Source organism: Miniopterus schreibersii (assembly GCF_964146895.1).
Source record: "Miniopterus schreibersii genome assembly, chromosome: 20".
NCBI lineage: Eukaryota > Metazoa > Chordata > Mammalia > Chiroptera > Miniopteridae > Miniopterus > Miniopterus schreibersii.
In genome coordinates this window covers 13031524-13043872 of record NC_138122.1, presented here as the reverse complement: position 1 = coordinate 13043872, position 12349 = coordinate 13031524, and the positions used below count along the sequence as shown (strand labels likewise).

The following is a 12349-nucleotide window of genomic DNA, read 5'->3' as shown; positions in this document are numbered from 1 at the left end:
TCGTGTTTGTTTTTTCTCCCTCTCTCTTTTTTCCCCCCTTCCCCTCTCTCTAAAAATGAATGACAATGTCCTCTGGTGAGGATTAAAAAAAAAGTTAATCAAGTCAATATGCCTTAACTCATTCATTCACTATTTACTGGGCACCTATTTCATGGGAGATACTGTCCTGAGTACTGTGGATGCAAAGCAAACCAGGAAGACTGGGCCTCTGCTCTCATTCTAGACCTGAACAGACAAACCAGGTGAATATCAGATGAGATAGGGTAAAAACAAATACAAATTTAAAATAAGAGGCTTAAGCCCTAGCTGCCTCAGTGGTTAGAGCGTCGGCCTGCATACTGTAAGGGTCCCAGGTTTGATTCCAGCCAAGGGCACATACCTCGGTTGCAGGTTAGCAGGTTCAATGCCCCGCCTGGTCGGGGTGTGTGCAGAAGACAACCAAACAATGTGTCTCTCTCACTCTCCTTTTCCCCTCTCTTTGAAAAGCAATGGAAAAAAATATCCTCGGGTGAGGATTAAAAAGAAAAGAGGCTTAATTTTCCCAGCTGAAATAAGGGAAGCCATTTCTGTCTCCCCTTTTTCTTTGCTCATTTACACAGAAAACTCACCATTGTACTTTCTTTCTCTGAAATGTACATAAATCCTTTTGAAAACTAGATTGGCAATTTGTAAGCTTTATGACCTGGGAAAGTCTTTCTCGGGACCTGGAGGCCATCTCTTTGAAATGTAAATATCAAGGGAGATAACATCCCATCTCCCAGTTTTTTGGGAGGGTGGGAGCCTAACTTTAGTGGACTCCTTGCTCCAAGTTGCAAAATAACCTTCTGTCCTAAAAATAGAAGTTTGGCCCTGGCCGGTGTGGCTCAGTTGGTTAGAGCATCGTCCCATACACCAAAAGGTAGCAGGTTCCATTCCAGGTCAGGGCACATACCCAGGTTATACGGCATGTACAGGGGGCAACCCATTGATCCTTCTTCCCTCCCTCCCTCCCTCCCTCCCTCCCTCCCTCCCTCCCTCCCTCCCTCCCTCCCTCCCTCCCTCCCCCCTCTCATCAATAAATAAAAATAAAAACATATCCTCCAATGAACTATGTGTGACAAATGGTGCTGTCAAGTCCTCTTACATGTTTTCAAGGTAAACCTTGAAATGTTTGAGGAAGAGTTTATAGACTTGATGATGGATGGCATGCAGAAGTGAGGGAAAGATTATTTTAGTTGCCTCTGTCACACTAAAAAGTACCCAAAGATGAACATCCAGAACATGTGAGGTCTAGAAACATTCCATATAAGGATCACTCTAAGGAATGTTTAGCCTGGAGACAATCAGGCTGTAAGTAAACACAAATGCAGTCTCCATGTATTTGAAGGGCTCCAATAATAACATCAAAAACAGCAGCTACCCCATTGTCAGTATTACAGTTATTAGTACATTTGTCTGTCTACACACTAACCTGTAAGCTCCTCAAGGGTAAAAATCATATCTTATCTTTGTATCCATATCTCCTCCACTGTGGACATGAATCATAAGAGAAACCCTCCCTTTGCTCAGGCTGCAGACCCTGCCGTCTATTCTTACTTATTGCTCAAACTTCACTCTGACCAGTGTGGCAGGTTCTCTTCTCATTCCAGACCCTCCCCTACTTGGGGGGGCTGGTGCCAGCCTATCCTGGCACTTGTCCCAGAGGGTAGAGGCAAACCCCAAGGTCCCCTCCTTTACGTCAAATGTAAGAAATGAATTTCTCCTCCCAGGTCAGGTGTTCTGGGTGTAGGTAAGGTATTTGGGTCAAAATAAAGCTACAATAATAGCATTACAAGCTGGCTAATTAAGCAATTATTTAAAAAGCATACAACTTTTGTTATGTGAAACCTCTGGGAATAGTCTTTCTAAAGAAACAAAATTCCTTGAGAATTAAAGATGAAGTTTTCAGTATTAGTGGTAGTTTTTCTCTTTGTTTGTTAAAACCATTTTAAAATCGTTCTTTCTCAAAGGTACTGCTCCTGCACTGGCCAATGTAGCTCAACTGGTTGGAGCATCATCCTGTACACAAAAAGGTTGAGGGTATGATCACTGGTCGGGGCACATGCAGAAGGTGACCAACTGATGTTCTCTCTCACATCGATGTTTCTCTCTCTCCCCTCCCCCTTCCTCCTCTCTAAAATGTCCATCTATTGATGAAGGGATTAAAAAATTTTGGTTTAGGCTTAGAATGGAATATTACCCATCAATAAAAAATAAATTAAATAGTGATATGTGATACAGCATGGATGAACCTTGAAAACATTATGCTAAGTGAAAGAAGTCAATCACAAAGGATCACATAGTATATGATTCCATTTATATAAAATGTAAATGGGGTACAGGGTTTCTTTTGGGGGTACTAAAAATGTTCTAAAATTTGTTGTGGTGATGGGTGTGCAACTTTGCAACATCATTGAGGGGAAGTAAAGAAGACCTAAATAAACAGAAAGACATCCCACATTCTGTGATGAGAAGAATTAATATTGTTAAGATGGCAATACACTTCAAAATGAACTATAGTTTCCGAACAATCCCTTTCAAAAGCCTAGGTAACTTCTTCACATAAATTGACAAGCTGACCCTAAAATTCACATAGAAATTCAAAGGACCCAGAAGAGCCAAAACAATCTTGAAAAAGAAAAACAAAGTTGGAGGACTCACTCTTTCAAATTTCAAAACTTACTCCCAAGTTATAGTAACCAAGACAGTGTACTAGGGCAAGGACAGACATATGGACCAATGGAATAGAGCTGAGGGTCTAACATATTTACAGTCAACTGATTTTTGACAAAGGTGCCAGGACCACTCAATGGGGAAAGAATAGTTTTTCCAAACAGTAAAGAGACAATTAGATATCCAGATGCAAAAAGAATGAAGATGGATCCCCACACCTTACACCATATTACACAAAAATTAGCTCAAAATAGATAAAAGACTTAAATGTAAAAGCTGAACTGTAAAACTTTTGACAGAAAACTATATGTAAATCTTCGGAACTTTGGGATTAGGCAATGGTTTCTTAGCTATGACACAAAAAGTAAAGCAATAAAATTAAATAAAATGGACATCGTCAAAATAAAAAATTTTGCTTCAGCCCTGGACGGTTTTGCTCAGTGGTTAGAGCGTTGGCCTGTGGACCAAAGGGTCACAGGTTCGATTCCTGGTCAAGGGTACGTACCTCAGTTGCAGGTTTGATCCCCGTCCCTGGTTGGGCTGCGTGCAGAAGGCAACCAATCGATGTATCTCTCTCATGTTCGATGTTTCTTTCTTTCTCTACCCTCCTCCCCTTCCACTCTCTCTAAAATCAATGAAAAAATATCCTCAGGTGAAAATTAAAAAAAAAAAAAAATTTTTAAATTTGCTTCAAAGGACGCCATGAAGAACAAAGATACCCCACAGAATCAGAGAAAATATTTACAAATAGGTCTGATAAGAGACTTGTACATAAAATATATAAAGAACTATTATAACTTATTAACAAAAGACAACCCAATTTTTCCCTGGCTGTTGTGCTCAGTAGTTGGAGCATCAGTCCATGCACTGAAGGGTCTTGGGTTCGATTCCCTCCCTCCATCCCCCTTCCTTCCTCCCTTCTACTCTCTCTAAAAAGAAAAATCAATGGAAAAAACATCCTTTTGTAAGGATTAACAAAAACAAACAAACAAAAGACAACCCAATTTTTAAATGGGCCAAGGATCTGAATAGATGTTTCTCCAAAGAAGATATGCAAGTCTACAATAAACACATTAAAAAGAATGGTTGTCCTAGGATAGTATAGGATGGCTCAACATCATTAGCCATAAGGGAAATGCAAATCAAAATCAAAAGAACAATGTTTGAGGAAAACATGAACAGAATGTGAAGAGAAATGAGAGATATAAAAAGAATCAAATGGAATTTCTGAAGATGAAAAGTATATTTCAAATAATAATATCTCAAACAAATTCTTTTAAAATCACTGGTTTGGATTACCAACAAATGAGAGACTGCAGAAGAAAAGGCTGATGAACTTGAAAACATGGCTGTAGAAACTAGATGAAATGAAACAGGGGGGAAAAAGACTGAAAAAAAATGAGCAGAGATAACATGTGGAACAACATGTAACATACATGTAATCAGAGCCCAGGGGGAAAAACTAGGGAAAGGGACAGATGAAAATGTTTTAAGAAATAATGGCAGAAGTGTTTCCAAATTTGATAAAACTCTAGTTCACAGATCTAAAAGCCTCAATGAACTCCATGTAGGATAAATAAAAAGAAAACCATATCAATGCATATCACAAATAAATGCTTATATTAGAAAACAAAGATCCAAATTCCTATGATCCTATAATTATATAACTGTAATTATAAGTTCCCCCAAAAGATCTAACAGACTCTTTTCCGAAGTGAGAAAAGACAACTAGAAAAATAATACCTAACATTCATACTAAATGTAATTTTCACAAAGCTATTTAAAGTGATCTTAAAATAGTTCCATCTCTATGCTAATCACTTATTATTAACATTTTAAATTCTTCACCAATCCCCTAAAGGCTATAAAAAGATTAAGTTGCTTTTAGGATAAAGCTGAAAATCATTTCTACGACCTGCCCTGGGTGATCAAGCCCTGCACTCTGCCTATTTTTGTGCCCCCCTAGCTCCCTAAGCTGCAACCACTGTAGCCTTCTTTAAATGTCATCAAAAGAGTAAAAAATTTTCCTACCTCTGGACCTTTACACAAGCTGTACTCTCTGTTAGGAGTATTCTTTTCTACACACTTCGTTGGCTAACTTCTCATCCTTTAGCTATGTTTAAAATCTTCCGATATCCACATAAATCAGGACCCCATTTTATCTCCCCTCATACCATGTACCTTTTTAAAATTAATTTTTAAAATTGATTTTAGAGAGAGGAAGGGAGAGGGATAGAGAGATAGAAACATCGATTGGCTGCCTCCTGCACGCCCCCTACTGGGGAACGAGCCTGCATCCAGGGCGTGTGCCTTGACCAGGAATCAAACTGGTGAACTCTTGGTTCATGGGTAAATGCTCAACCACTGAGCAACACCAGCTGAGCCCTTTTTTAAAAATTGAAACAAAATTTACTGACACCATTTACTTTGCTTCCTGGCACTTGTTACCATTTTAAATTCTATTTACTTATAATTTTTTGATTAATGCTTTTTTGTCTGTCTCTCTCTCTCCATGGTAAACTCCATGACAACAAGATCACATGTATTTATTCATCCCTCTAATGGGCCCCTTCTGGGCCAAGCACAGTGCTTGGCACACAGCAAACACTCAAAAATATATTATATGAATGAATGAATGTCACCATCTTTTGCTTTCATATTGGTATAACTTCTGAATCCAGGCTTTCAGACCAGCTCTAAAAACAAAAACATTGAGGAAAACAGAATGGCTTCAGCAGCAGAGATAGAGCTTCTCAGAACTCAATAAATAAATGCAAGTGAGAACTGGGGATTTTTCCTCAACCCTATATTTATGTGTCAGTTTATCACACAAATAATAATAGTATTTTGGTTGGCTTGGCAATGTTCAAAAAAGGCCAAGTATTTTTTCCAAAATACCAAGTTACATGAGAGAAGCAAATACAAAAACAAATAAATATATAAATAAGTCATCAGGAGAATGAAATACATAGATAAATTTCAGCAATTAAAAAAACACACACGGGAATAGATGCTGGTGAAAGGGATTGAAAGCAACCACTGGGTACAAACTGCAAACACAGAGAGCAGAAGAGAAAATCTGCAGTGAAGAGTCAAAAATAGAACATTTCTGCCCTCTGGGGGGAGCAAACAGCTAGTGACGCATCAATTCTGAGACTCTCTAAGGCCAATGATATAAACAATCCAGCCATAATAATCTTAATGCATATCACTCTCAGGCCCTGAAACATTCAAGGGCTCTTACCTGTCTCATCAGTTAAATCCAAACTCGAATAAGTCTGGGACTACATATGAGGTCACCTGCTTTCTTCTCCAGCCTCGTCTCCACTCTTCCCTTTAAATGCACTGTTTCTCCTGACCCGTTACCAGTTGTTCTCTGTGCTTTGACTGTCCTTCGCCAACCACAGTTAGCATTTACAAATGCCCATCCTTATCACTGCCAGGTCTGCCAAGTAAGCTCCCAGCAAGGCCCTACAACATTTTCACCTTTAGAGCATGTTTCACTTTTTTACCTTGTATTACATTTTTCACATACTTGTCAAGAGCCACAGAGAAAAGGTTTAGGCCCCCCCAAATTATCTGTACCCCCCACTCATACACCCCAGTGAAGTGCAAAACAGCTAAATAGCCTCCCAGAGGACTTTTATTAAAAAGTCACTTAGTGCACCACCACCTCCTATTTCTGGACAGACAACTAGCCAGCCCTGGACTATCACTGCCACTACTTATCTGTAAATTAAAGGAGGACTGGGACTGTGTGCATGTAGACCCAACTGTAGAAAATAAGCTACCTATAGCAAGCACAGCTAGGAGTCAGTATTCATACAACAGGACGGCAAGTATGAAGAGAACGCTGAATTCAAGTTTCTATGGAGCAGAAAACAGTATGACATAATCACCTCTCCCTTATGGGTTTTTTTGGTTGTTTGTTTAATTCATAATTTAACAAAGACAAGCATGGTCAAATATCATTATCTTGGCATCAAAAGAATAAGGTACCCTTTTATGTATACTGAATTGGCAGGAAAAAAACAAATAAAATCCAACACTAGTGAAGCTATAGGCAAATATGCACAAGGTGTCCTGCTGATGCTGTCATAACTAAGTGCAGTCCTTTGAAAACAATTCGGTAGTAAACATCAAGACCCACCTACACTTTAACAGAAGTATGTAATTCAGAAGACCACAAAATGCTAGGTGTACAAACATGCTGTTTTACAAGGGAAAAACTAGAGAATCTAAACTGAGAAATGCTTAAGCAAATTATGGTCTGCTGCTCTGGCCAGGTGGCTCACTTGCTTGGAGCACCATCCAGTACACCAAAAGGTTGCCAGTTCAATTCCTGGTCAGGGCACATACCTAGGTTGCTGGTTTGATCCCCAGTAGGGGTAAGTACAAGAAGAAACCGATCGATGTTTCTCTCTCTCTCTCTCTAAAATCAGTACAAACATATCTTGGGTGAGGATTAAAAACATATATATGGCCCTGGCTGGTGTGGCTCAGTTGGTTGGGTGTCGTCCCATGCACCAGGAGGTTGCTGGTTCAATTCCTGGGTTGCGGGACCCATCCCAAGTAGGGGGTGTGCAGGAGCAGCTCATCAATGTTTCTATCTCTCTCTCCCTTTCCCTCCCTCTCTCTAAAAACCAATTAACTATTTAAAAAAATTATGGTCTGTCAATATGAAAAATGGCATGCAGCAATGAAATAATAAATGTCAGCTATTTTTGAAAAAATACCATAAAATGAATACAGTTATATATGGTTAAAGACTAAAAGGTGCTCTAAGAAATGAAATCTCTGACGGATTAATATTATGGGCTGAATTGTGCCCCCTCTCAAATTCACATGTTAAATTCCTAACTCCCAGGTACCTCAAAATGTGACTGTACTTGGACAGAGGGTCTTTGGAGAGGTAATTAAGTTAAAATGAAGTAATGAGGGTGGGCCAGGTCTATCAATCTAACTAGTGTTCTTGTGAAAAGAGATCAGGACACAGACAGGCACCGAGGGAAGACTATGAAGACACAGGAGAAGATGGCCATCTATAAGCCAAAGAAAGAGGCCGCAAAAGAAACTAACACTGCTGACATTTTCATCTTGGATTTCTAGCCTCCAGAACTGTGAAAAAATCAATTTTTGTTGTTTAAGCCACTATGATACTCTGCTATGGCAACCCCAGCAAACAAATATAGTTAGTGTGGCATGTTTACAGGTAAAGGTTTTCTTCTTCCAATTTCTTCTTAAAATATTTTAGATTTAATAACAATGATTCTAGCAACATGATACCCTCTGCTGATGCTCATTCTCTCTCCTCTCACTCTATGGAGGGTTCTTTTTAACATAGCCTCACAAAGGAAAGGGAGCAAGGATGGAAAATTTTCAGCTTCATGATGCTAAAAAAATGCTGTTACCATTCTTTTTTACTTCATGGCAGACCACTCTAAAGGACAGACTGGATAACTGTGAACTCCAGAGAGTCCACTGCCCTCAGCATCTGGCCACACATTCCTGCAATTATAGATAAGAGCTAACCAGCTCATATTCTGAAGAACATCTGTCTACCAGGGAGGGTCCAGCCTATCCCTAATGCCGAAGTGCCATTTAAACATCAGATCAATAGTTAGCTAAGACTACCCCGAGATTCTGGCATTCTAACTGAAGAAAGAAAGGGTATTTTACGACCTGGGAAAGGAAAAAGCCTCCTGAGGGTGAGAAGAGGAATGGAAGGGCAAGAAATGCTGCCTACTATGCAGCTCTGCCCAGAACTCTCCATGTTCCAGCATTTGGGGACCATTAGTATGGCACACGACAGAAGAGAGACAGAAACAGGTCACCTGATTTCCTGAACACAGAGCAGTATAAGTAGGCAGAGCCAGGAGGAGGATTGGCAGGGGCAGTTCAACAATATTATGAAGACAAACAAGAACCAGGAAAGCAGAGCAAGACAGGTAGGCATATAAAATCAGAGAGATGGAGTCTGGAAGCCAACCCTATGTGGAGATTCCAGTATAGACAGGATTCTCTTTCTTCTCTATTTTTTCCTCCCATCTTTCACCTAGAGGGGAGAGTGTTGAGAACTAAGTGGAACATGGTCTAGAGGGATTCACTGAGAGTGTCCTGAGAGTTAGATTGTAATCCTGGAGTTGGGACTCAGGGCAGAGGCTCCAGTCTTAGAGACAGCCTAGCAGGAAAAGGTCAAAGCTCAGATACAGATCAGAGAATAGATGCCCAGAGCTCTTGGGTTTTGGCTCTGAACATGGCAGGAATCTGGTCACCAAACCTGGGATACAAGAGTAAGTGGAGGACCTGCAGGAAGTCCGACTTGTTGCTGGTCACCTGAGTGATGAAATTAGGACTGTTTCTTATTTACCTGGCTTAGCATGTACCAATTAACAGTAGGTGCTCAATAAATGTTTTCTGAATGAAAGAACAAATTAAGTAATTAGAAAATAAAATCCACTGAGTGTTGATAGGCTTGGTTTCACAGCCTGGGATTAGGATGGAGTAAGTAAATACAACTGTGGCATACAGAGGGACAAAGCTGGGGACAGTTATGTCATTAATGTGCCCCAAGTGCCACTAGAAACATGTCAGGGCTGCCTGAATTACCAAGGTTGGAGCTGAGATGTCATGTCTAGTTCAGAAAACTTAGCCTTCCTTGGCCTTGGCCGGGTAGCTCAGTTGGTTAGAGCATCGTCCCAATATGCCAAGGTTGTGAGTTTGATATCTGATCGGGGCACATACAAGAAGCAACCAATAAATGCATTAATAAGTGGAACCACAAATCAATGTTTCTCTCTCTTTCTCTCTCTCAAATCAATAAATTTAAAAAAAAGAAAACTCAGCCTTCCTCAGATCAATCCTATTTGGACTAAATCCTCCTCAGTCCAATGCCTTCTCTTTGGAAAAAGGAGAAAAGGGAAAATAGAAACAAAGAAATGAGAGAGAAATTTTTCAATACTCGTCTCCCCCCTTAAGCCTCCACCTTTATTTCAGATGGGTACTCAGAAATTCCTTTACTCTTTATTTTAAAAACATATCTTTATTGATTTCAGAGAGAGGAAAGGAGGGGGAGAGAGAGATAGAAATATCAATGATGAGAGAGTCATTGATCGGCTGCCTAGCCCACAACCAGGGCATGTGCCCCGACTGGGAATCGAACCCCGATCTCTTGGATCCTAGGTTGACGCTCAATCGCTGAGCCACGCCTGGCCAGGCAGAAATTCCTTTACTCCTAAGAACCTCAAGAATCTTTTGCTTAGGAATGCTAAGGACTTCTTTTTTACAATTTTAGAGTAGGGATATGTAGTAAGCAAACAAATACTATGAGACTAAGTAATAACAATGATTTCCAGCCTAATCAAATCTCAATATCCTAGATGAGGCTAAGAGGAATTCACATATACATATTTGATGGAATCAGCCACCTACAGAAACCTCCTCTAAGAAAGAAGTTGTTTCAGGGTCCCCAAGACTACCCATAGGTACATAGTGGTACTTGTGGCTAACTGTTATTACAGCGAAAGGATAGTAGCAAGGGGAAAAAACCACAGGTAAAATCTGAAGAAACTCATACACAGGCTTCCTCATGTTTTCTCCTCCCTGTGAGGGTATACCCTGAACACACTCCAAAGGTTTTCATTGGGGGCTGGTCATACAGGCACTGCCTGCCTGGCAACCATCAAAATTCCAGATTCCCAGAAGGAAAGCAGGTGTTCAACAGAAATCATATTGTTTGTACAAAGGGTCGAGGCATAGTGAACCACCCTTATCAATTAGGGAATGGAGGGAACAGTTTAAGTGCTAAGTTCCCAGATGCCAGGCAGGAGCCAACCTCAAAAGCAAGCCCCTCTATAGATAACAGCCTCAGGCTTGTTCTGTGAACTCTTTTCTGAAGAGATTTGTAAATGTTGCCAATGAGACTGAAGTACCTCCCAAATTAAGAAATATTAGGGAGCTGCCAACCTAAAGTTTATATTAATTAGTTGTACTTTGCAGGAAAAAGCAGAGGATAAGATTGGAGAAATGACCTGCCCAGAATTATACCAACATAAGCAAATGACACGGTTTAAATTCAAGTGGTCCTCTCTCTATAATTCATATTCTTTCCATTCTATTGTACTCCTTTAACTAGAAGTCAGGTTGGCATCAGTCTCCCAAGACCTGCTTGCCCTGCATTTGAATGGTAAATCAAGTTTGAGAGCTACAAAAGCAAGGAAGAACTAGGTGACTCTGCCAGAGCACCTAAAATGGCATTTGAGCTTGCCCCTCACCAGAACCACAAAACCACTCCCATCTACAGCAGGCAAGTCTCCAGTCACCACTGTTCTTCTCCTGCTGTCAGACAACAGTCCCTTTCCATCTGCCAGAAAGCCATGTGTGTGTGTGGGGGGGGAATCCCACCCTTCAACACTAACACCCCATAATGAGTCTCATCACACACCGGTAGGGGAACAAAGCTGGCATTTATTGTTCACCTGCTGTGCCCAGCTCTGTGCAAGGTACTTTATGCTTGAGCTCATTTAATCTTCAAGAACCACTTCATTTCACAGATAAGGAAACAGAGGCTCTGAGAGTTGAAGTAACTTGTCCAAGACAATGCACAGTAACAATGCAGGAACCAAACAGGCCTGACCCTAAAATCTGTGTTCTTTCCACCATCCCAGGCACACCCTCGAGTTGCCTTTCACCTTTCTCCCAAGATAAGGATTCCTCTGGCATAAGTTCTTCCTCCTCTGAAGCAATCCTCAGTTCAAGTCTCTGCCCACTGACAGTTCACTCCTGCTTCCCTGCCACCATCCCTTCTTCAAACACAATCTTTTACCCCATCTAACGCCCCCTCTAGTGTCACAGAAAAACAATGCGCAGTAGATTTGCGTTTCAGAAAGCACTCTGATACACTAATTCATCCGCCCTTCACGACAATCCCGTGAAGCGGACAAAGCAGGTGGAAGCACCCCCATTTTACAAGAAACGTATCTCCTCAAAGTCACGGAATAAAAAGCAGGGAAAGTTGGAAGCAGAGACCCAGATTTTTATCCTGGTCCTCGGCTCTTGCCACTGCTCCTCGCCGCCGCCCCCGCCCCAGCGATGTCACAAGGTATCCCGTCGGCTCGAACCCCGGCCTGTAGTTCACACGTCCCTCTCACGGCCCCCCACCCGCAGCGTCCTCGCCTGTGCTTCCACACGGCCCACTCCCCGACGACCCCCTCCGCCCACAGGCTTCCTCACCCCGCAGGCCACCTCGGCTCAGGAAACCCCTCCCGTCACAGACAGTACGCGACCCTTCTCCACCTCCTGCAGGCCCTTGCCCAGCATCCCCGCTTCGGCGCCCCACTCCCCCAGTCCTGTCAGCCCGCGGCCGGGTCGGCCTAGGCTACCTTCTCCAATGATGCAGGTCTCTGCACCGCCAGGGAGCGGGCCAATGACAGGACCGTGTTGAAGTAGAAACCCCGCGAGGCGCCGGAGCCGGAGCCGGAGCCACCGCCACCGCCTCCTCGGGCTGCCGCTGCCGCCGCCATCATCGCGCGCACAGCGGCGCTGCCCGCCGGCTTCCCGCACCGGCCCTTGAGCTCCGCAGCTCACCGCGCAGGCGCGGACGCATCCGGCTTCCCCACCACGTGACCTCTCTGTTGCCGACACTGGGTGCGGCGTTGCC

The 12349-nt window shown here is 42.2% G+C and overlaps 1 protein-coding gene across 1 annotated transcript in view; it reads right to left on the bottom strand.

Moving 5' to 3' along the window:
• PI4KA (phosphatidylinositol 4-kinase alpha) overlaps nt 1-12297 on the bottom strand; it is a 97054-nt gene extending 84757 nt beyond the window's left edge. Inside the window, exon 1 of the mRNA XM_081123072.1 lies at nt 12072-12297. Coding sequence (XP_080979198.1) covers nt 12072-12215 — 144 coding nt within the window. The 5' untranslated portion in view covers nt 12216-12297. The remainder of the gene's footprint in view (nt 1-12071) is intronic.
• Nucleotides 12298-12349: the final 52 nt, after the last annotated feature.